Raw genomic sequence first — 24,097 nt, forward strand, 5'->3', positions numbered from 1 at the left:
TTCTGATCCTCCTTTTCCAATAGGCAAGTCTGAAACTACTTTCCCATGAAAATGAAGTGCCCCCTCCCTTTTACATGGAGGTTTCAAACTTGTTCTCACCAAAGGCATGGAGTCTTAGGCCAAGAGCCTTGCTCTTCTTTAGCCATGCTTCTCATGAAGTTCCTGGAGAACAAACATGTAAGACAGGGGTACCTAAAAGGTATCAGAAGGTACTGAGGCTGAACTCTGCCTGTGAGCAGACAGCTGGACATCTTAATTTCTCAGGTTGGGGGGGGGGCATCCCTACTTCCCTTTCCTTTCTCAGCCGACTGATCTGGGTGCAGGTTAGGAAGGAGCATTCTCTAGGCCCTTTATGAATGACCATGTAATCAGTAGGTGATGTATTTGAGCCCTCTTAGGGTGTTTACACCACTGCTCAAGAAAAGTTTGCTGGAGAAAGCTTAGCCAAGCACAAAAACACACATGCTGTCAGAAAAGCTGTGTGTTCCCATTACTAATGGATGAACTATGCAAATCCTAAACACCTGAGGGCCTTTTCTGATCACCCCTCCCAACACACACACACACCCCCACACCCCCACACACCAGACACACACACACCAAGATCTCTGAGACTAGAAGAACCAATTATTACTCTGGAAAGCAGTGGGAAACCTCTAAGGGGCCCTATTACATTGGTACATACATACTTATGCTTTCCCTCCATCAACCACCACTAAACCCCTTCAGGGGAATGAGATTTGTCAGCTGAACACTGGGCCATTTACCTTGACATACCAAGTCCTGGATAATTTGATTCTGGGCCACAGCCTCTGTAGGAATTGGGGGAAGTCAGGTTTTCCCATGAAGATGTCTCCTTTCACCTTTCTGCTGGACAGTAAATAGTTTACAATGCCTACCAGTTTAGCAAAGGATCACTCACTCAGCTACTCCTTGATTCCACTGTGAAACAGGTCTGTGTATATGCAACTCAGTGAAGATCTAGCAATAACTTCAGGGCAGAAGCTGGCCCCCTCCCTACTTAAAAATTGCTTTCTCTGCTGAGGCCTTACCTCCCCCTACTTCCCAATTGCCCTCCTAGACATGAGTTGAAAATGATATACTGATGGCCTGTTAGTAACCTCAGTAAGAGTCAGAACTGATGTTGGGGCTGGCCCGTAGCTAACTTGGGAGAGTGTGGTGCTGTTAGCACCAAGGCCATGGGTTCAGATTCCTAAATAAGGATGGCCGGTTAGCTCACTTGGGAGAGTGTGGTGCTGACAACATCAGGTCAAGGGTTAAGATCCCCTTACCAGTCATCTTAAAAAAAAAAAAAGCATCAGAACTGATGTCATTTACTTATTTTGGAGAAAGTACTCACCTTTAAATCTTTATACTCTTGGTGAAGGTTTCCATTTAGGAAAAAAGGTGTCAAAACAACCTGATTCTTTTGTTATCACCTTTATTATTACACCAAATAAAAGTTGGGAGTTCCAGGATCCCATTCTAGTTAATATCTAACCCAGGTAGGAAACTTGTTTTTATCTTTGAACCCTCCTCCCCCTCCTGCCCCTCATGGATCCTTGGTCTTAATTATCATGGAAACATCTAATTCCTTCAATTATTCCATGGCTTTTCCAGTGAATGCTCTGAGATTTGAGACTTGTTTTAAAAGACTTGGACAGCTGACTGGTTCATAATATATTGGAATAGTTGGATCCAAACTAATAATAAGCTGTACAGGAATTAGTGCTCAATATATATTGTATAAATTTGTTGAAATCTCTTGGATGTGAATGTGTTACTTCAAGTGGCTTACATTAAGGTTCTCTGACTTTCGTGGGTGTTAAAGCAAACCTAAAATGTGTATTTTTTGTTACAGAGCTTTGCTTTATAATTTTGTAATAAAGTTTCAATATAGATGCCTGTCCGATCTGGTGGGAAGATGCCAGAGATCTGACAGTTAAGACTGACAAAAGAACTGATAAACCACAGGTATGCTCGAGATACTGCATTATTTTTGGAGAGGTTTGGACCATGTGGCCTTGGTCAACATATCCCTGGTTCAGTGTTGTGGCTTGCCCAAGACCTCACAAGTAGTATGTGAGAGAGGCCATAGAACAGCTCAGAAGTGAACAGGAGCGGGCCGACCCCGTGGCTCACTCGGGTGAGTGCAGTGCTGGGAGCGCACCGAAGAAGCACCAAGTAGGTTCAGATATTTACACTGGTCTAGAGTAATCTGAGGATAGCTAGTGTGCCCAGTAGTCTTCAGACTACCTTTGGAGATAAATAGAAGCTTTTGGATACAGCTGTGACACAGTGGGAGTGTGGCTTAGAAGAGGATGGCCCAGCTTCTTGGGTAGACTGCTGTGTGTGCACAGGCCTGTACACACCTCCCTGACCAGATGCCTGAGGGAAAGGGAGTAGACTAGACTCCTGAGAATGCAGCCCTTGGGAGAACAAGATTATGTGCATATCTGCCATGACTGAGGAGAAAAGAGGTAGGAATCTTGCCAAAAGGGTGTAAAAACGCCAGGCTGAGCCATAGCACTCTGCCCTCACTGCTATAGGCAGCTGACCTGTTCAGCACCCAGCAATGACCTCTGCCTGCTGCCAGACAGCAGCATGCAAAGAAACGTTCAAAAGAGGGAGGCCAGCATTCGGCTGGAAAGATTTAAGATGATGTTGCTTAGGGTGCTGTGGGAGTACATGAAAGGATACCAAATTGTATGCATAGTCTAGTCTCAGCAGCAAAGAAAGACATGTCAAAGATGAGGGAAACACAAAAAGCCCTTGACAATGAATTAGAGATAACATGGTAAAGTAGAGAAGGGTCAAGGGGCTGAGCTCATTACTGGGATGATCATCTCAGCTGGCAGAGCCCCTTTGCTGTGGGGGTGCATGCTGTAAGCAGCCAGCAAGGGCAGTTGGGCTGGGTTTAGGTCAGCCAGGCTAGAGAGGGCAGTGACTTTGGCAGGATCGGGGATGGAAACCTATGTAGGTCAGTGCTCAAAGGAGGAGCAGCTTTTGCCTCTATCGAGGATGGAATAAAGTGTCTTATTCTCAATACTGAAGCCAGACTGAATGGTGCCTACTCAAAAACTAAATATCGTGGGCTAAAGTCAGGGCACTACCCACCCCTCCTGCCAATGCCCCCTGTCAGGGCAGTACCCCCCTCTCCTGCACCCCTTCTGTCAGGGCAGTACCCCCCTCTCCTGCACCCCTTCTGTCAGGGCAGTACCCACCCTTCCTGCCCTGCCCCCTTTTAAACAGCAGGTGGAAGCAAAGGTCAGTCAGATTAAAGTTGGCATCCAAGTTGACTGACAAGCAGCTTCCCAGCAGACTATTACTTAGTTGAGTACACTGGGGTGGGGATGGGGGGCAGGTGAGGGCAGGCGGCGGCCCTCAATCTTACAGGCCCGGACATTCAAGTGCTTCAGGGGCCGAGTCACATTAACCCAGCTCACAGGAGACAGACAAACACCTAATTTGTTGATAATAAGAACTGACCCTCAACAGTTAGCAGGACTGTGACATGGAAACTAGTCTATAACCATATGGCATCCTGATAAGCCTGCACTCAGTATGAGCTATAACATGCAGACATATGGTTGAGGGTTCTGAAGGTATAGGCCAGGGTCCCCTCTCCTGGGTAGGGCCTGGACATGCACACCAATGGTGGTGTTCCCAACTCTAGATGACTATGTGCCAGGCCCTGTGCTACGAGCTTTACACAAAATGTATCTGAGTTTATTACAGCAACCCTATGATTTAGGTACAATGCCAATTCCCATTCTACTTTGGGGAATTGAGGCCCAGGTGATAAATAACTTGCCTAAGGTTACAGCTGTTAAATTCCAGGCCTCTGATTTGAACCAGGTCTGTCTACACCTGTGTTCTCCAGTGTGGCAGCCACTAGCAACATGTGACCATTTGAAGTTGAATTAAAATGAACTTCAGTTCCTCAGCTGTTCAACAGCCATGTGTGGTTAGTTCAGTTGGACAGCACAGATTTACAGGCTATTTCCATTGCTGCAGAAAGTTCCATTGAACAGCACTTGTCTACACTAAATTGTCTTCCTTTGTTCTTCAAATAAATCAGCCTCAGGTGGCAGAGGAGCCATTCTTTGTAAGCAAGTTGTGTAAATTTGTTTTCAGGTGTGGATTTTTATCCTTAAAGAGCAGTCTTGTTTCCAGATTTTGGGGAGGTAGATCTTCCTTGGAGCCCTCTATGCCCCCAGAGGAGTAGCCCAAATAACTACCTTTTCCTCACAAAGGCCACGTTTTCCCACCTGATTCTAGTCCTCCTCCCTTCAAACTGGAGACCCCTCACCCTGTGATAGGAGAACAGAAAATAAAGTCATCATAAAAGTTCATTTTCTTTCGAATGAGGGTTCATTCCTGGCAAAAGGGGCCAGGCTGAATACAAGTTTTGCCAAATAGAAGAAGCATTTCTGAGGGCAGTCTTTTATACAACTTTAAAATGAGCCAGGAAGTAAAAAGAACACTTTGTGGACAGAGCTTCAGTGGCCCAGCCTTCCAGAGATAACTGCAAGATATTCAGCACCCAGATCTGAAAGATCTATTTAAACCAGCAGAGAAACTGACTTCATGTGACATCCACAGCAACTAATTCCTGGTCGAGAAGAGACCATGAAGAGTTGGTGGATTTTGGAAGATGCACTGCTTGGAGAAGAAAGTCCATCCCCCCATTCTGTTCATCTGTCTACCCGCCTTCAGCCTGAGCCCAGTCCAGTGGTATGATAAGGGAGAATACGACCCTCAGGGAGAGGAAGACAGCAGTCCTAGCAGGGAGCTACTAGTCTCCGTTTCCGGATACATGCCCAAATCCATTCTGGGGACACCTGCTGGGCCTCAGGGTTCTTGTCCCTGCTGCCCAGCACATGTGTGGCTGAGGCCAGGTCAAATTCCTGTACCAGGTCCCCGTCGAATGCCACAAAGTAGCGTCTGAGACGGCTGAAGTCTGGTGTGGAGGGTGGCAAATAGAGCCGCACCCCAGTGAAGATGTCCAGCAGCACCTGCAAACGCACAGGGGTCAGGGTGGGGTCGGACCGGCACTGGGTGCAGATGGGTCTTTACCCAGATGAACACAGGACAGAGTAAAGGTAGACAGAAGAGGCCTAGAGTTCAGGACACAAGCAGAAAGAGTTTACTGAAGAAAAGGACCAGGCATCAATACCCCCATCTTCCAGTCACTACAAATTACACTCCCCACCATCCCTGCCTAGGGGAAAAGGAGAGCAAAGGGATGGGCCCCAACATTTGAGACCTGGATACGGGAAAAGTACGTCTCTAAGAGCCATCCATGGTGCTCAGACTCAATGCTCCCAGACTCAGTGACGTTCCCTGAAGATCAAGCAGCCCAGTCTGCACAACTAGCTAGACTGAGGGGCACGAGTCCTGCTCATTACTGTGGAGGGTGCAGGGGCTGTGCGCAGGGCAAAGAGATGGTAAGGGCTTCTACTGGTCTGCTGGGAACTGGGTTCAGGCCCTGAGTCAGATTTCTGTGCTTATTCTTGGGCCGAGGAGGGGAAGATTGGGCGCAAACTGTAGTGATCATGTGTTCATTTCTCTGCCCTTTTGGCAATCAGCTCCCTAGGATTGAGCCAGTACTAAACCTAGTTCCTGGCTTCAGTGGGTGCTCATGAGATGTTGCCAACCTGAGACTGACAAATGAGTATAAAAGGGAAAAGCTACCTCAGGTGAGAGGAGAGTCACCAAGCCAGTGCCCTCTCCCCATCTCCTTGCTGGCTGGTCCTGCTCCCACCCTGACCACAAACTCATACTGCTACACTCCCAAACCACACACAGCTTTCTCCCCTTTACTGTAAATTGTGACTTGGGATCAGCAGCGGGGTGGGTGCCTGCAGCCTCTCCTGGCGAGGCTGAGCTGTTCTATCTCCTGCCTGCTGGCACAGCTCTCCTTCCTCTCTGCTGGCTGGCTGGCTGCCTCTGCAAGGCAACAAGAGTGCACAGGCTGGAGCAGCAGCACTGCTGCCCTGCCCTCAACACAGGAGCAGCTGCAGGGAGGGGAGGGGTTTAGCTAATGTTCCCCCAAAGACCTTTATTCTTCTACTTTGAAAATTCAAGTACAGAGGGTTGGAAACACAAGGCCCTGGGCCAAACTGGCCCATGTGGTGCGTTATTCTTACCTTCACCTTTGTTTGGCACGGGGTCTCATCAGCAGCTTTGCGCTTCTTCCCCACTTTCACTGGAGAAGACTTTGTGGACAGCTTCTCTCCCACTTTCACAGGGGAAGGCTTTGCAGTCAGCATGTTGCCTGCAGGACAGTTTGGGATAAGAACTAAGAGCAGGGATTGCTGATAATGGTCTCCGAGGACAAGGGCAGCACAGGGAAGGACCAGGCCCGTTCTCTGCTATGAGCGTTGGGGGGAGGGGAGGGAAGAGCTATCAGCCAAGCCCTTTAGCTCAGAACTGACTTATCCCCCGGGCAGACTGGCCCCCCTAGGGTGCTGTCATTCAGGTTTGCTGAGCAGATATAGAGTGTCCAACAGAACAGCTTCTGGCCCATGGCTGGACACACATGAGCTTAGGAGTTGGAATGTGAGACTGGGTCCCTGCTTTTCCATCTCTTACCCTCAAACCCCCTCTTCATTACCCCACTCCCCTCCCTTATCCTTACACTACCTTTGCTGTTGGCGTTACTTAACTTTCCTTCTGCCTTCTTGGCACCAGCGGAGGGCTTGTTGGGGGAACCTCTGGGGGCCTTGCGGGACACAGCAGACCCCAAGGTGCCCTCGTTCTCTCCACTGCTGCCCCCTGTAGTGGAGCTCCCCTCATCTCCAGCCACTACAGTGAAGTCTGCCTTCTCCTTAGACAGCTGGTATAGTTCCTGAGGAGGGGGAAGGAAAACATTGGGTGGTATCATTCCCTTTGACACTGGCCTCAGCGGAGGTGTGTGTGGTGTGTTTTCGGGAAATGTGGCGGGGAAACAAAGAGGTGAGAAAGACAAAGAGCAGGGAAAAAGAACTGGCTTCCTTGGTGCTTCTCCAAAGTATGGCCCTGTAACCTGGGTAATCGGTACAAATCACTGTTGTCTAGTTCTTAATCATCAAAGCACGGACTGCTGGCTGGGACAGGCCATCAAAAGGAGGCTATGACAGCAAGCTCTTACTCTCTAGACCAAGGGCTGCTCAGTGGGGCCTCATGAATACAAGGCTCTCTGCTCAAAGATGCAGGCAGAAGGAGGCCCAGTGCTGCTGCTCCTGACCTGGCACCCTCCCTCTCTAACTGACCTTCTTGCTCTGTCCCAGTGGAATGGGGGAAGGAGAAGACAGAGGACATGTGAATAAGACAGATGCCCAAGGTTCCAAGGCCAGGACAGTGGGGTGGAGGACACATATGGAACCTAAGAGCTGGCACCTTGAGTTGCGGGAGATCAGTGGCAGACTTCCAGTCCTTATCGTCACGGATTCGAGTGCAACGAGGAAACCGGATGGAGATACCATCAGCTGTGTGAGCCTCAGATTTGGAGAATTCAGCACCTGTGATCTCCCACACGGCAGCTTTCTGTCAGAAGTAAGTCAGGCAGGTCAATAAGAAAACATCTCTCAAACAGCTAGAAGCAATACAGAACAGTTAAATCCAAAAAGGTTTTGGCTAACAGCTGGGAGACTACTGCTGCTGCTAAGTGAATTCAGGGAAGTCCCATTTCTTCTCGACCCCAAGCCACAGGGTTGATACCTTTGGGTCTGGAACGATGAAGTCAGGGTAGTAGATCTTATTGATCTTCAGCCAGTTGGGTATTTTGCTGGGATCCTGAAGGAGAAAAGATGCTGTTCTGGGCTGTTCCCAAGCTGAAACCGGCTTAAACCCCCTCTCTTCACAATGGGACTGTGAGAAAATGTGACAGATAAAAAGGCTGACCCTTACCCCATGTGATCCTCCCTGCTCAGAGGGAGCATGGCTTAGAGGGCATGCAAGCCATTTTCTACAAGGTGGCCACTCAGATTTTAAGGCCTAATCCTTCTCCCATGGCCAAGCAGTAGCTCTCCTTTCTGGGAGACAGATAAATACTTGTAGTCCCCAAAGCTCAGCCTCTGTCTCAGTAGGCCAGGGTTAACCAGGTCCTTTCCTCACCTTGCTGATTTTTACCATGTCCAGTTCCTTCTGCAGGCGGGCGAGCGTTGCATCATCATGGCCTCCTGCGCACTTGGTGACTGTGCACCACTTCTGGCTGCTTGGGTCATAGCAGCCCATGAGGAAGATGGACATCATGCCACCTGGGAGGGGAGCATGGGATGAGGGTGGGAAGCATCTCTGCCAGCCCCACAAATCCAGTAAGAAGCAGCCTGGTAAAGGGGAAAGGGTCTGGGCCTTATTTAACCTTTATGAGCCCCAATCTCCTCTTCAGTAAATTAGGGATAATCACACCCAACCTGTTGGGCTGTGGTGAAATGAATAGTGGCTGGCACACAGCAGATTGCCTAAAAGTATTAGTTCCTCAGACCCCAGGTTTTCTCTCCAGCCAGGGAAGAGATTTTCCCCAAGGAGAAAGCTGTCAGGTCCTGAAAAAATGGTTATGAGCTCCCTTGTTCCAGGCTAGCACAAGGTATTCTTGCTTGACTTTTTCTTGCCCAAGTCTGTACTCTCTGATGTTCCTGCCTGAGGTAACTTGGGTCAGGTGGGGCTCCAGATCCCACAACTTCGGAAGTTATGACTGCCCATGCTGGCAGATCAAGCAGTAAAAAGCCAGCTTGTATCTCAAGTGGTGCCCCTTCCAAAAAAGCAACATCCCAGGGGCCATCCTGACCTTTGCTCCCTTGCCCATAGAAGGCTCCAAGGACCACCAGGTCAGCTGTGTCAGCCATGGCCCCCTCGTTCAAATAGTCTTTCTTTACTTTTAGCCAGTGCCGCTTTCCAGGTTCATATGTACCCTGAGGGGAAACAAAAGAGAGACCACAAACTAGAACAGAAACTCCATGAGGGTGGGATACCTCTTCACTGCTACATACCAGATCTATCACAGTGCCCAGCTCACTCTGGGGAAGAGTTCTCAGGCTCTGGGCACTACAGGAGACATACACAAACCCATCCTCTAGATTCAGAGCAGACCTGTCCAAACCCTGGAAAGGCTCCCCTCAGCATCCACCCCTACCACAGTCTGCCACCATCATCTCCTGCCAGGGCCGGAAAGACTCAGCAGAGAGGGCTTCAAGCCTGCAGATGAAAGCAGAGGGTGTGGCCATCTTACCTTCACATCCTTCAGCACCAGCCCTTCCAGCCCCTCCCGGATCACTCGGTTTATCATGTCAGCCAAGTCTGAAGCTTTCTGAGGGACAAAGGGAGAAATGTTGAGGTTGGTGTGAGAATAGAGGATGGCGTTGGAGTGAGGTGGGGGTTGTTCTTTTTCACACACTAGTAAAATGCCTACTGGAAACACCCTAACTTGAATATAATGGGCAAAGGGTTTGCAAAGCAGGGAACGTCCCTACTGTGACTTGGAGACATAGGGTGCTTACTGGAGGATTTCCATGCCCTGCCCTCCTGCGTGAAGACTAGTAAACAACATATACAATAGTCAAAGGAAAACACATCAGCAGCCCCCATAAGAGAATAATTAAGACTCACTCTCCTAATCACACTTGACCCAAGGAGCTCTCTGCTCTGCTTTCAAACCATTTTGACCCTGCCTATGGGAAGAACCTTCTCTTACTGTGACTTGCTTCATTTCTGAGAACATGATCCGGTTGGGAATTTCAACCATGTTGTCATGAAGAAACTTCCGCCGCTCACACAGAGGCCTAAGGGGGACAGGAGAGCTGAGGTCAGGCCAGGATCCTCCCAGCCCTATTAGAAATCTGAGGAGGGAAGGGGCAATGATAAAGCTGCTGCTTCATGAGTGGTCTGCCATGGATTAAAGCCCTCATGTGGGCTAGCCAGCTAGCTCAGCTGGTTAGAGCTGGTGCTGATGAAGCCCTCATGTGTAATATTTCTGCTGTGAAGGGCTGCGAGGGCTCCATCGTGACTGAAGATGGACAACTATGAGTAGTGGCACAAAGCCAGGTTAGAGTGATAGTTTGTGTTTCTATTTTGTGATAGTTTGTGTTTCTATTTTATCAAGCCCAAAGAGAACTGGCCTCTAGTCCAGATGTTATAAATACTGGTCCGACTTGAAAAATGACTCTGACTCTCACTTTTTAGCCCCTGTACCCTGCTTCCCCCCAATCCCAAGGCTGGCTGGTCCTTGAGTCAGCAGGCTGAGATAGGCCACAGCACCCAAATCCCAACTCTAACCACCCCTGCCCCCCACCCCAATTCTTTTTCTTTTCTACTTCCTTCTCCTTCCACAATCAAGGATGTGGCCACTGCAGGAGGAGCAGGGTTAGGGATATACTTCTAAGCGTGGAAGGGGCAAATATTGGTTTCTTGGGCCCAAGCATTTGGTTTCATCCAAGTCAAGACTGCTAGTTGTCCCCAAGACAACCCTATCCATGGCCTCCCCTACAATCAGGAGCTTCCTGTTGTCTGCCTCTTCTGAAATGGAAACCTCTGAGCTGAAAAACATCTGCCTTAAGCCCCCATGGATGCTACTGAAGAAATAAACAGAAACCCCACTGTGCTCACAGTTTATTTCTCTGCAACAGTCTATTTAGCTTTAGCAGATAAGTTTCTTTGGGAGTTTGGGTTTCCTCTGTGACTTAAGTTCTCACAGATCAGATGGAGTCAACACTCTTCCTCACATCAAATGGGGAGTTGATTATGTAGCAACTGTGCTGCCTCTCAGCTCCCTCCTGCCACTGCCCCTGCCAAGCACCTGGGCATGAAGGAATATACGCACCAGCCCCGTCCCCTTCCTTCTTTCCAACCTAAACCCACCACCACCCCACCCAGGAAATGAAAACAAATTCCTGGCAGTTCCTGGCTTTAAAGATGCTAGCCAACTCACCTGTCCATCAAGCTGACATCATTGAAGTAGATACAGTCAAAAACAAACAGGCAGACATTAGCATCTTGGAAAGCAGCTTTCTGCAAGGGAAAATGAGGTAGTAGGTACATGAGGAACAAAAGTCAGAGGGCATGAAAAATGGGGATTACCAGTACACTTCTGGAAGCCCTCTGAAACACCCGATGGAAAAATCTTATTTGTGCTCTGAAGCCCCTGGACCATAAGGGCACTCAGTAGAATGGAAACCAACCCAATCATAAATTGGTTCCAGTACCAGCAACATTTTATGCAAAAAAAAGACATATATAAGCTCAAGGCTAAATTCAGAAACAGTTCAGAAGCGAAGAATAACCCCTACCTTAAGTGGTACGTTCTTCCCTTCAGAGTCACAGCACACACACTCATTCATTCATTTCACCTACAGCCCCAGGCCAGTACCTTGTGCACTCCCAAAGTCCCAAATGGCAGTGGTTTGCCTGTCTTGTTGTCAATCAGGAGCACCTCAGAGTCCAAGATCATACTGTGGCCCCCAGGAAAAGCCTGAGGGATGTAGTCTTTAAAGTGTGCCACCTGGAAGTAGGAGGGTAGCATTGGTAAGAGATAAATGGACAGCTGGGACCCAAGGCCAACCCATGGACAGCAAACCTCAGGTCCCAGAAAGAATGCAGGACAATAACAATAAATGTGTTGGGCTGGCCCGGTGGCGCACTGCTACAGCGCGCCGCTTGGGAGCACGGTGGTGCTCCCGCCGAGGGTTTGGATCCCACATACAGACCGGTTCCCGCTCACTGGCTGAGCAAGGTGCGGGCGCAACACCGAGGGTTGCGATTCCATTGCCGTCCCGGTCCGGTACGGGCACGACACTGAGGGTTGCGATCCGTTGCCGGACACGAAAAAAGACAAAAAAAAAAAAAAAAAAACAATAAATGTGCAAAACATATAGCTAGGCCCTGTCAGCTACCTGGACAAGAGGAATAGGGTATCTGTTTTAGTGCCTCTGTCCAGACCCACAAAGAGGTCAGCCCATGTGGAGCCACTTTCTATGGGCTGTAGCGAGAGCAGAGTTTTGAAGAAAAAAGGAAGAAACAGAGAGAGTGAACATAGCGGGGGAGGAGATAGAGGGAGAGAAGGAGGAAAGGCAGACAGGCAGATATTAGTGCTTGTTGCAGAAAATGGATGGGGAGAATTGGGTTAGGGGAGAACAGACTGTTGGAAAGAAGACAGGAAGAAATGAACACTCTTAGGAGCAGGAAGGAAATCTCTTCTGTACAGCAGTGTCTTCTGTAAGTGGGAACCCATAGTCATGTTCAGAATGAGTTAATGTTTGGAACTGAGTTTTTCTTGAAAAAGGAAGAGCCCTAATCTTTATTGGCTCTATACAGGGAAAGGTCCCACTGTAACCCAGGCAGCTCTTGCCAAGTGATGCCAGCATGGGGTCCAAAGAGTACGACTATGATCCAATTCCTCACCTGGGCAGGACACACAGGCCATCACTACCCAGGATGCTTGCAGCAGGAACAGGAAAGGCCTCCACATCCATTCCACTCCCCTTCAATCCCCAACCCAGCCTTTTAAGAACCAAAAGCACATCAGAAGGAAGGGATGAGTGAACCTTGGGTAAGGGAAAACAGGAAAAGGGCTCATTCTGGAAAGCCATACTCAAACTTCTTCCTGGGCCATAGGAAGTGCCTATTTAACAGCAACCTCACCAGGAGCAGTTCCTCAGCAACTTTACAGAGCTCCACAGAATAAGTGAACTTGCAGTAAATCTCCATATGGAGGCCACTGCTTAGCTCTCCTCTTGGACACCTGAAATAAATGGTCTGACTGCTTTGTCCCCAGCACTCCAGGAAGGCAAGGCTCAGGTAAGCACACAGACCACACAAATGCCCCCCTGATCCCTGGGGCTCTGAAAAACTGGGTCTGGGCTAGGAAAGAAGCGGGTAGCAAGGACAGGAATTCCATCTACTCATAAGTTACGGAAGCCAGATGTTCCAGCGGCTTTTCTCTGAAGACACCCCTACGTCTCAGTGGCCCTGGGAGCTGAGAAGGGCGAGGAACAAGGTCCTCAATGCTCCCACCCCCAATTAGGGCAGGAATCTAGACTCCAGATGTCCCCCATGGGATTGTATTTACATCAGAATCCAAGTTTCATGACAGCCAGAACTTTTGGTCATTTTTTTCACTGCTATATGCCCACTGGCTGTAAGGTGCACAAGCATTTGATAAATATTTGTTGAACACATTAATGAATGACAGTCCCTTGTACATGAGCCTTAATTTGGTTCAGGAGGAGCACAGCAACTCAACAGCTAAGCTCACTGTCCCAATGTCACTGTGGGCAAATGAAGTATCAGTGTCCCAGGGAGCTCTGTCCTGACTAACCCAAGTTTGGACTCTTTGGCTGTCCCTGCTGGGCAGTGCTTCATTACTAGAAGACTCCAAAATTGACTAAATAAATCCACTCATTCATTCAGCAAATAGAAACCAAACCCTGTTATGTACAATAGCTGGAACGGCTATGGAACTCTGCTTCTGAGTTTCTTAGAGACGGGAAGGGGCAAGGCAGTCCTGGAGGAAAGAAAGGAACTTATACCTTGTGAGGCAGGACGGGCTTGAGACTGCGGCTGAAGTAGCTGAAGTGGTCCCCGTTCTTATGTACCTGGACTCGCTCACCATCATACTTGATCTCAGAGAACATGCCGTTAGGACACTTCTTCATGGCATACTCGATGGACTTGCAGGCCTCGGCCTTGGGGTGGGGAAAACAAAGCCTGGAGACTTTCAGTGAAGGGCGGCTTAGCATGGACAACCAAAGAGCCCGGAACTAGGTTAGTCAGGACAGGACCCGAGTCCTTGGGATTGACTGCCCAGAGCGTATGCTCAGGGCAGGCCATTGAAGGTGATGGGAATGGAAAGGGATAGGCAATGTTGTATTCTATGAAATCATCACCAGAGTTGACACAGGAGCTTGCATTTTGAGGAATATGAATGCTATTCATTGTAGAACAAATAAAATTCCACTGAAATAGGATTTAATTTTTTTCCCTCAATAATTTAGGGTATTGCAGAGCCTCTGGCTTATTATTAAACACACTGGTTATCTGAACACAAGAGGAATGTAGACATAAGATTAAGGAGTGCAGGTGACAGTGAGGCTGGCAGGGTGACGGTGATGAGGGATCCATGGCACAAGACATCCAGACACAGGAGTGCTTACTCACATACCTATGCCAGCCTGACTCTAACAACAATAGCTACCTTTTGGGTGCTTGTCAGATCACTTAAATAATCTCATTTCATCTGTGATGTGATATTCTACCTGACAAACACTGTTTTCATTTTATGAATGAGAAAACTGAAGGTCAGAGAGATTAGGTACTTGCTTAATGTTCAATAGCTAGTAAACAGCAGGAATGAGATTTAAATTTAGGCCCAATTCCAAAGCCTATGTGGTTAACCACTAAGCTATATAACCCATGCCACTCTTCAACTGACAGGTTGCAGAACAGACTCCAGGAAAAGTTCTTATAAAAGTCAGAAAGGCCACTACTGCAGGTGACTGGAGTCCTATCCCTAGGATGGAGATCTCACTGTTTTAGTGCTGGTTGTCTCACATTCCTAGCAGGGACAAAATGCTTCCCTATCCCAAACAAAGAACTCTAAACCAAGGCTTCAGTATAACACGTAAGACAGTTTAAAAAAAAAGCACCATACTCCACTGGAAAACCCCATGCATACGTGTTGGGTCCTGTTGCACAGGAAAACAGATGACAGAAAGGAAATCCCATTTCTCATGAAATGAGCAGAGGTCCAAAATTATCTCTATCAGAGCTGGTCTTCATTCTTTAAGCTTCCTCTCCCTTCCCAAGTAACCCTGTCCTAGGAAGCCTGGTTCTGCTGCTTACTCTCAGAGCTACTTTGTGGCAGGTCACAGAACCTCAGGTGTTACTTAACACATCTACTGGGATTCAGGTAAGATGATAGATAAACCATCCTAGGCAGATGCTTCAGAGAGTGTCAGACATCATTCACACAAGAAAACTAAAGACCAAGAGAGGCCAAATAACTCATCTAAGATTCTACAGCTTGTTGGTGGCACAGCTAAGACTAGCATTTAGTTTTTCCACTAGATCACCTGTCTTCTTTTTTGCCTTCACTTCCCCATTGCAAAATGATGCCCTGCACTTCCACTATTCCTTCCCCAAACTCCTCCAGTCACCTTGCAAGAGCTCTCCACATTCATGCCCTCTTAGATCTCACCCCAAAGGATGTGAAACTTGCAGAGGCGTACAGAGCGGGGGTGGGGCAGTGCTCCTCACCAGCATTGGCTGCACGGGTGTCATCAGCGAGGCCTGAACACTCAGAGTCTGTCTCCGGCCTGGCTTCTTCTCCACCTCCTGCTCGTTGCGAAGGACCCGTTCCACCACATCCTGCAGGTTGCGTGAGGCTTTGAAGGCTTCATAGGCATTGGGATCGAGCGCATCTAACCTGCCAAGGGGAATGGGAGCGAGGAAACAAAACCAATGCCGCTGACATTATGGTCCTCACAGAGAAGAGAGATCCCAATCTGTAGAGAAGTGGTTGTGTTCTATTGTCTAAAGACTTTCATAGAAAAAAAATACTCTTAGAAAATTCAGCTCTTTTGACAAACTGTGCTTACTTGGATGCCACCTTATCTGAGAAGGGGGCTGGAGTGGGCAAGGGACTCATACTACACTTACTGAACATATTCCATACTCTCAATTTTGTAACAACTCTGTGAGAAAGGTATTGTTATCCCTATTTTAACATGAGAAAATGGAGGGAAAGACAAGTCACATGATGGACCAGGATCCCACTAGAAGGTGGAATGAGGATTCAATTCCAGATCAGATCTCCAAAGTCCTGACACCAGCTGGGAATAAAGGAGGCTGGCAGCTCAGCTGTCAGAGGAGCTGGTACTTACACATGTTTTGCACCAGAGTTCATCTTCAGATCATGTTTGATCAATCTGATGATGCATTTAAGGTCATTGGCTGTACACCTAGGGGGATGAGGCATATTTAACTTGGTCTTTGAAGACCTCTATAGCCCCGAACCTTCCTTCCCAAGTGATTTCATCTCCCTAAGCCCATCCCTGTCAGGCATGGTTTCACTGGGGCAGCTCTCCCACCTGGAGGCAATGTCCTGCAGCGCCTGTTGCTGCTCATCCTCCTTGGTGAGCTTGGAGAGCCGCAGGAGGAATTCATCCACTTCCTGGATGGTAAGGAGGCTCTTGGCAGCTGGAGGAAAAGACTTGCTCTGCTCAAAGAAGACTCTGATTGTCTCTGACACGTCACCCTGTCTCCAAAAACCAAAATGCCACTTCTGCAATCCCAGGGTGGCCAAGTATATCCTCCAAGACCCCAGGACTAAAGATAAATTAAGAGATTTCAATCATAACTCCTGTCCCCAACTGAACATATTTATCTCACTTCTTAGAGACACTATCCCCATCCACAGTTCCTAGAAGGGGCATGTCTATTCACCACAGGATCTACCCACCTGCCTTAGCTGAGAAGAGACACAAGAATCCAGGGACTGAGTCATTTAGATTCCTGCTTAAGAATCTGAACTAAGAAACAAATATGTCATTACATAATGGGAGTGCTTGGATGGAAACTTTCTATGGTGCTAAGGATGGAGGCATGAATAAACCAAAACTGAATGATAAGTCCAAGTTATAGGGGGGAAAAGGGAAGAAAAAAAAACAGTCCAGAATAGAGCCCCAGGAGAGATGGAGGAGAATCTCATATACCAACTTTTTTTTTTTTTTCCTTTTTGTCTTTTTTCCGTGTCCGGCAACGGATCGCAACCCTCAGTGTCGCCCCCGTACCGGACCGGGACCGGCAACGGGATCGCAACCCTCGGCGTCGCCCCCGCGCCTCGCTCAGCCAGTGAGCGGGAACCGGTCTGTATGTGGGATCCGAACCCTCGGCGGGAGCGCCACCACACTTCCCAAGCGGCGCACTATCCAGTGCACCACCGGGCCGGCTCATATACCAACTTTTGATATCCAGGAATTTTGTGGCTCAGCAATGGTATGATTTCAGTCCTCAGAAACTTATGAAATTAACAGCTGTAGCCTCACATTCAGCTGCCCCCATTACGGATGCCTGCTCAAATGGGTTTCAGTTTCCTAAAACAGTAGGCCCTGACCACAAAAAAGAGAATGCAAGTGCCTGGCTTGGCAAAGCCCCACCTAGAATGTGGCCTACCCTCTCCTTCCTCTGACCTGCTCTAGGTCCCGTGCCATGTCATCTGGGTTGCAGTTAAAAATGCGGCTGAAAAGCTTCACGATCTGCTTATCATTCAAGTTGTAAACACTCTTAATGACACCTGGCAGGAGCAGCTTCACTGTTAGGTACACATCACCGTGGAAACCATCTGGAGACAGAAGAAAGGAACTCTTCCTGAGAAATCAAGCTTAAACAAATAAATACATAATCTCAAAGAAGCCGAGATCAAAAGAGATCTATATATCACTGCCTATGCTCCCATAAGACCCTGTGCATATCACTATGGTAGGCGAAGCCACAGAGCTCAGTGGCTGAAGGTGGATGTGTCTGCTTCATCTTTAATCCATGGATGAACTCCCACTGGACAGAGCCATGAATTTCACTTCATGCACCCAGTGACAAGCACATTACAGATGCTCAGTGAGGATTTGTTAGATGAAAAAAGAAAACAGAATTGGAAAATTCTATTCCAAGCTGTGCATATGGTTCATAAAAACCTAATCAAATATGCAGAATAGTGAATTTTCCTACTGGTCAAATGGGATGGGTTCTTCTGGCCTCCTGGGGGCAGAATAAAGGCAGAGGAAGAAATATGCCAAAGTGGTCTGAACAGAATTGGCTACATAATTTGTGGGGTCCAGTACAAAATACAAATGCAGGGTCCCTTGCCCGAAATTATTGAGAATTTCAAGACAGCAATAGCAGAGCATTAAACCAAGCACAGAACACTGTGCATATGGATAGTTCACATGCCCATGTAGCCAACATGGCTCTGAGCTCTTCACAGGAAAAGCCCGTTCAGGTTGCTCATGGCCCCACCTCCTGCTGAGCCTTTCCGCAGGAAGTCCTGGATGATCTGTGTCTTTGTATTGTAGCTAGGATTATCAGCAACCATGGCGCATAACTTCCGAAACTCCCTTAGCAGACAATCCTTGTGCCTGGGGTCACATTTGCTTGAGGACAGACTTATCTTACGGGTAGGGCTTGAGGGGGCTTCTCCACAGTTGTTGGGCTTGGCTGTTGGAGAAAGAAACAAGAGATGATTCATTTTGCCTTTCCGAGAAGGAAAAAAGGGAAGAAAAAAATTACTAGTCCTTCTGATGACGATTTATATGTAGCTTCACTTAATCCCCTCAAAGAGGGGATTTTACATATTTTATATAAAAGGGCTCTGAGCTGTCAAATGATAGTGGTGGGACCAGAACTCAAGTCCTCCAACCTCAGGTCTAGGCTTCTTTCAACCACATAAAGCTGCTTTCGATCCCCAAATAGCTTCTGAGTCCAAGTGGTTTGGCTTTATTTGTTTTCCTCAACTGAGTCAATCACAAGAATATCTCCAAATAATAAAAGAGGCAATAGGGTGTAGGGTAAAAAAGCACAGGTACTGCAGTCAGACTTCAGTGCAAAATACTAAGTCCATAATGAACCTGAACTTTAGCTTTCTCATTCATAAAATGGGTCTAATAAAAGTACATCCTAGTGTTAACTGAAAACAAATGAAACTACACACATAAAGGCTCCTACTCTATGCTATCTGTTACGTGAGGCCAATACATGATCCTGATCTCAATTCCTGTTTACACGCCATGCCCTAGCAAAGTTCTCCTGAATCCCTGTCTATGAAATAGTAATTCTATGTTTATATAAAAGAAACCATATGTATGTGTATGTGTATACATATATGTGTGTATAGTGAAAAGGAAAGAAAATTTAACATTTCACAGTTTGTCTCTACTGCCACAATCTACCCCTTTAGGAAATGTGATTTGAACCCTGAGCTCACTGACTCCAAAGTTGATATGCTTCACCACTAGTTTGTACTGCGTCCCAACAAACAGAAATACCCTTCAAATCCTTTTTTCCTTCCTGCTCCATGTTCCACAAACATTCCAACCCTTTGAACAAACAGCTGTAAGAACTATGAAGAGAAATCAAGGGATATGGTCAACGCACAGCATCTCCCTTCTTCCATACTTTCACCTCCAGTTCAGGCAAGTTTAGGGATGTAATTTCTTAAAATTCTTCCATTATCAAAACACTAGGAAATAAAGGACAGGTTATAAAAATCTGTCTGACCCAGGTAGCTACTTCAAGGGGGAAAATTCTTGACAAGACAAACATCTACATGCTGCAACAGAGATTAAAGTATCCAAAGAAATGCTACACAAATGGAATGTTGAGAATTAGCCATTACCTGTCTTTTATCAGAGAGAAGCAAATTATTAATGAGAGCCTTGACAACAAAGAATTTTCACTTTTAGCCAGATGCCTAAATAGGATTTCAAATAAAAGGGGGACTATAATAGCTAAAGTAGCCCTAACCTATATTACCTGAAAAGCCAGAAAATTTCCGGGGATTGGTATTGGTGACAAATGAGGTGCCTTTCATTGGAGATGTCACTTGGCCAGTGGTTGTCAATTTAGCCTGAACAACAGCTTTCTTCTTTGGTGTGCTTGATGCCTTAGATGACAAATCTGTAGTATTCCAAAAAAAGAAGGGAAATATTCTTTAGTGAAAGATCTTTGAGAAAGCTTCCAAACAACCTATCAACTGCTGTTACAGCCTTCCTTGCTACTTCACTACCACAGCACTACCCCTAGGCTGGCTAGTTGTTTTGAGGGAAGGGAGTATGTGACAGAGTATTGGACAGAGGGGATGGAAGGGTGTTCTGGGATCAAAAGACCCAGTTACCATATACCTCTATTAGTAACTAAATTTTCATCAACATTCTCCACCTCTTACCCCATATATAACAATTTCTCAAAGTGATAAGATTGGGGGGGAATCAGAAATCACATCTTGAGACATAAAACTTGGAGACCCCAGCTCCATAGAATTAGCCCTAATTTATAGATGAACAAAAAAGTAAATGAAGATGGATCACAGAGAATGTCGGTTTGGCATGGGTAGGAAAATTTCCAGCTGCTGAGTTATGAGTCATGTGACAGTTTAACTGCCCCTGTATCTCTCTTTCCCTGAATAAGAAGTGGGTCAAGAAGTTAAAAAAGGCTGAAGCCACAAGCCAAGGCAGGGCAGGGTGAGATGGGGAGCTTGAGAATACACAGGAAGTAGAATTTTCTCTCCTTGAAGACTTTTTTCTCCTCAAAGAACAAGGATAGATTTTTAGAGCTACTGTTAGAATCTCCCTGCAATGACCAGAACTATACTTAATTGAAGATATGACTATTATTTTACAGACAATGATGGTCAAAGAGGACTAACTGGATTTGAAGTATTGGCGTAAGATTTCTAAAATATGCATATGTACATGAATACACACGGACATGTGAATATGTATCTGTACATATGTATGTGTGTTTATGTGTATATACATGCATATATTTTCTAGCTCTGACTGCTGAAAGGGGTTAGAAGCAAAGACAACCCATGACAATGAGGACAAGCAACATTTAGATTTTGGTCTCTAATACTATTCCCCACTAATAGGAACCTGGACTCCTCAGAGAAATAGTTGATTCCAGGGCTGGGGTAGGACACATACAAAATAAGACAAAGGACATCTTGTTATGCCTTAGAGTAAGAAAGTACTTTAAAACATTTTTTTAAAAAAATAATGAGGGAGTGCAGGACACAGAAGCCATCTTAAAGGGGCTCCTAACTGGCCAAATATGGGACAGTTAAGTACCAAATTAATTAAAAACAATAATGAATTATAAGCCACTGGGGAAAAAGTAGTAATCCATGAGTCCATAAGAGATAATAAATTAATAGATAAGAGGGGGTAGTAATGTGTACTCTGTTCTTCAAAAATGTCAAAGTCATAAAAGAAAGACACGGAAATGTTACAGATTAAAGGAAGCCAAAGAGACATAACAACTAAATGTAATACCTGATCCAATCCTAAACTGGAATCCCAGACTGGAGGGGATTTAAAAACTATTATTCGATCTATTGATAAAATAGTATACAGATGGTAGATTAAAGTATTATATCAGGATAAATTTACTGAAGTTGATAGCTGTATTATGGTCATGTAAGAGAATATTCCTGTTCTCAAGATGTAAACACTGAAATATTTAAAAGTAAATGGCAGGGCAGGCCAGTTAGCTCAGCTGGTTAAAACAAGGTGCTATAACACCAAGGTCAAGGGTTCGGACCCCCATACTGGCCAGCTGCAAAAAAAAAAAAAAAAGATAAAACTAAAAGTCCATGACGTATGCAACTTAATTTCAGGAAAAAAAAAACACACTGTGTACACGTGTGTATAAAGAGAGCACATGAACACAAATGATAAAGCAAACAGAGTAAAATGTGAACAGGTAAATCTGGATAAAGGGAATATGAGTGTTCTATTGTACTATTTTTTTTCTTGCAACTTTTCTGTGAATTTAAAATTATATCCAAATAAAAAATTTTAAAAAATAGAGAAAAAAGTTGCACTCTCCTTATCTCTTTTCTCTCAGCACCAGTTAAGATGAGAAAGCAGTGTTCTCTACCCTACCTGCAATGTGCTGGGTTATCTGTTCCTTCTCATTATCTTCCAGCTCTTCCCAGCCTTCCAGCTCTGTGAGGTCTTCAATTTTTTTTGTGGTGGCCCGGGCCCGCTCCAGTTTCTCAAACATGCATTTAATATGGTACCACTCTTTCATATCACCCCCAGACTCTGAGAAGGGATTGGGCACCACTTTGCCAATTCGGCACATGCCCTTCACAATCTTTTCCTTGCATTTTTTGCAGCCAGCTGTGCCACGCTTGGCATAGTCCACACAGAACCGTTGCTCAGCCATCTCACAGGGGCCACTGCACAGTTCCACATGCGATCCTGGCAAGAAAACAAGGCTGGTGGCACGTGGTCTTAGACAGCCTCCCTGGAATGATAGAACAGGCTTTCTTCTCTGGAGGAGGCGGCACCGATGAAGTAGATCTGTTTCTGACCACTGGCTGAATTGTCTTACATTAGCCCAGCGATGTTGTTCTCGGAATAGGCACGGTTCTTTTCGGCCAAGTGCACGGAGGGTTTGTTGGAAGAGGATCCTGAAAGCCAAAGTCATGCAACTGCACGAAAGGTTGGGAAACAAAAAAAGTGAGATATAAACAAGGAGCTAGGCTTCCAATTTCTCACAGGCCAGAGTCTTATATAGTCCATGCTGACTAATCAAACACTTGCCAAAGTATTAAAGATTCACTGCCTATAGGATGAAGAGTTCCGATACAGGAAAATCCAGTTCGCAAAAGGATGTTCAATCATCTAATGTACACGTGTATCTAGTAAATCACAATTTAGAGAATCCAAATAACATAAAAGCCTTTTTTCAGGCCATCAGCAATGTGATGTCATAATGGATGATGATCTTTAAGTATTACAAGATCCTGAAGTTTCTCTCTAATCACCAAGAAAAATTACATTATGTTCATGAAGTTTTTAATTAGAAATATAACACGTATGCCATCCTCAGAAAATAATTAAGCCACTAGATAGATTTGTGATTTAATCAGAATTCCTATTTTGAGAGGCAACTAAACAGAGCCTTGAACTAGAGTGCCTGGGTTCAAATCTAGCTCAGCCACTTATTAACTGGGTGACTTTGATAGTTTATTTACCCTCTCTGTTCCTCAGTTTCTTCATCTGTAAAATGTGGCTAATAATAGTTCCTAATCCAAGGGGTGGTTGTTTTAAAGGTAAAGCCCTTAGAACACAGTTGGGTACACAGCAAGGACTCAATAAATGTTGGCTCTTATTGCAGAGGCTCCCTATGTGCAATTAACCTGTTTATAATTCAGCAACTTGAATCAGGGAATGCTGAAGGAACTGGACAGCAAGAATAGGGATTATGTCTGTACCTTTTTATATACATATTTTTTTTCTTTAAGATGACCGGTAAGGGGATCTTAACCCTTGACTTGGTGTTGTCAGCACCACACTCTCCCGAGTGAGCCACGGGCCGGCCCTATACGCATATTTTCTAAAGTATCTTTATAGTTCTAATTTTAAATATACTGGAAATTATTTTCAGTCTGCATACCACTGTGAAGTGAAACTGCCATTGTTGTAATAAAGGCAGGCTTTATTTATTGTAGTGCAACATAGTGTAGAGAAAAGTAGGTGGACTTTGGAATCAGGGATAAGGCGTGCAAGTTTGACCATACAGCTATGGACGGCTACCTCTGAGAAATCTCTTAACTTCTTTGGGTCTGTTTTATTTCTAAAACAGGGAAAATAATACCTACCTCACAGGGTGGCTGGGAAAACTGAAATGAATCCATGGATGGGCTAGGTGTGTGTGTGTCGAGGGGGGGATCTTTCTGAACTCCCAGAAAATGTACATAAAATATGTATATTCGAAAATGTATGTTACTTGGGAAGAGAAAGTCCATAACGTTCATAAGATTCACAAAGAGCTACATACGCCCCCTCCAACGATTAAGAACCACGAAGTGAGACAAGTGAGAGAATGAAGGGCAAGACGAGGAGCTCAGAACAAGCTGGGTTTCATTCCATGGAAAGTCATTTATAGAGCGACCCGCAGGCCTCCGCCCGGAATAATGAAAGAAGCCGACTCTGAGGGAGGCTCAGGAGGCGCTGGGCCACGAGGAGGCACAATGCTGCTTTGAGGCAACCCGTCGGTGCCCCCCACTCCCAAGGGCCGCAGCCACCGGGCTGAGGAGGAAACCGCTGGGGCCTGGCCGTTTTTCCACAAGGCCTTCCAGCGACGCTTTGGGAGAGGGGGCTGGCAAGCGGGGCCGGCGACGGGGCTGCGGCACGGGGCGCTCCTCCACCCAGCGGGGACGCGGGAGGGAAGCGAAAAGGCTTTCACACTCCCACCGGAGCGCGCGCACTGCAGCGCGGCCAGGGTGCACACCGGGCCGGCATCCGAGGAGGTCGCCGCGGGCCCCAGGCCCGGGGACAGGGCCCCTTCCCTCGCGCGGCCCCGTGGGGGGTCCCTGGGAGCCGCGAGCCTCCCCGTG

The 24,097-nt window shown here is 46.5% G+C and overlaps 1 protein-coding gene across 4 annotated transcripts in view; it reads right to left on the reverse strand.

The window, feature by feature from the left end:
* Positions 1-1,424: 1,424 nt before the first annotated feature.
* The window catches only part of LIG3 (ligase III, DNA, ATP-dependent), a 23,227-nt gene continuing 554 nt past the window's right edge, over positions 1,425-24,097 (reverse strand). Inside the window, exons 2-21 of one of the 4 annotated variants that reach the window (XR_550468.1) lie at positions 21,633-22,186; positions 19,501-19,644; positions 17,989-18,186; positions 17,166-17,317; positions 16,065-16,231; positions 15,858-15,935; positions 15,232-15,400; positions 13,506-13,661; positions 11,348-11,479; positions 10,910-10,989; positions 9,677-9,764; positions 9,215-9,292; positions 8,774-8,897; positions 8,101-8,243; positions 7,705-7,854; positions 7,384-7,530; positions 6,649-6,853; positions 6,153-6,280; positions 3,225-5,018; positions 1,425-3,189 (exon numbers count right to left, since the gene is read on the reverse strand). Coding sequence is in view for 3 of the 4 variants with exons in the window: in XM_008572613.1 (XP_008570835.1) it covers positions 4,785-5,018; positions 6,153-6,280; positions 6,649-6,853; positions 7,384-7,530; positions 7,705-7,854; positions 8,101-8,243; positions 8,774-8,897; positions 9,215-9,292; positions 9,677-9,764; positions 10,910-10,989; positions 11,348-11,479; positions 13,506-13,661; positions 15,232-15,400; positions 15,858-15,935; positions 16,065-16,231; positions 17,166-17,317; positions 17,989-18,186; positions 19,501-19,644; positions 21,633-22,182 (3,123 nt within the window). In the remaining variant the exon portion in view is untranslated. Of the gene's footprint in view, positions 5,019-5,126; positions 5,953-6,152; positions 6,281-6,648; positions 6,854-7,383; positions 7,531-7,704; positions 7,855-8,100; positions 8,244-8,773; positions 8,898-9,214; positions 9,293-9,676; positions 9,765-10,909; positions 10,990-11,347; positions 11,480-13,505; positions 13,662-15,231; positions 15,401-15,857; positions 15,936-16,064; positions 16,232-17,165; positions 17,318-17,988; positions 18,187-19,500; positions 19,645-21,632; positions 22,187-24,097 lie in introns of those variants that run through there. The other 3 variants (XM_008572615.1, XM_008572613.1, XM_008572616.1) reach the window with 3 other exon arrangements.

This window comes from Galeopterus variegatus, unplaced genomic scaffold, assembly GCF_000696425.1.
Source record: "Galeopterus variegatus unplaced genomic scaffold, G_variegatus-3.0.2 Scaffold812, whole genome shotgun sequence".
In the NCBI taxonomy this organism is placed as follows: domain Eukaryota; kingdom Metazoa; phylum Chordata; class Mammalia; order Dermoptera; family Cynocephalidae; genus Galeopterus; species Galeopterus variegatus.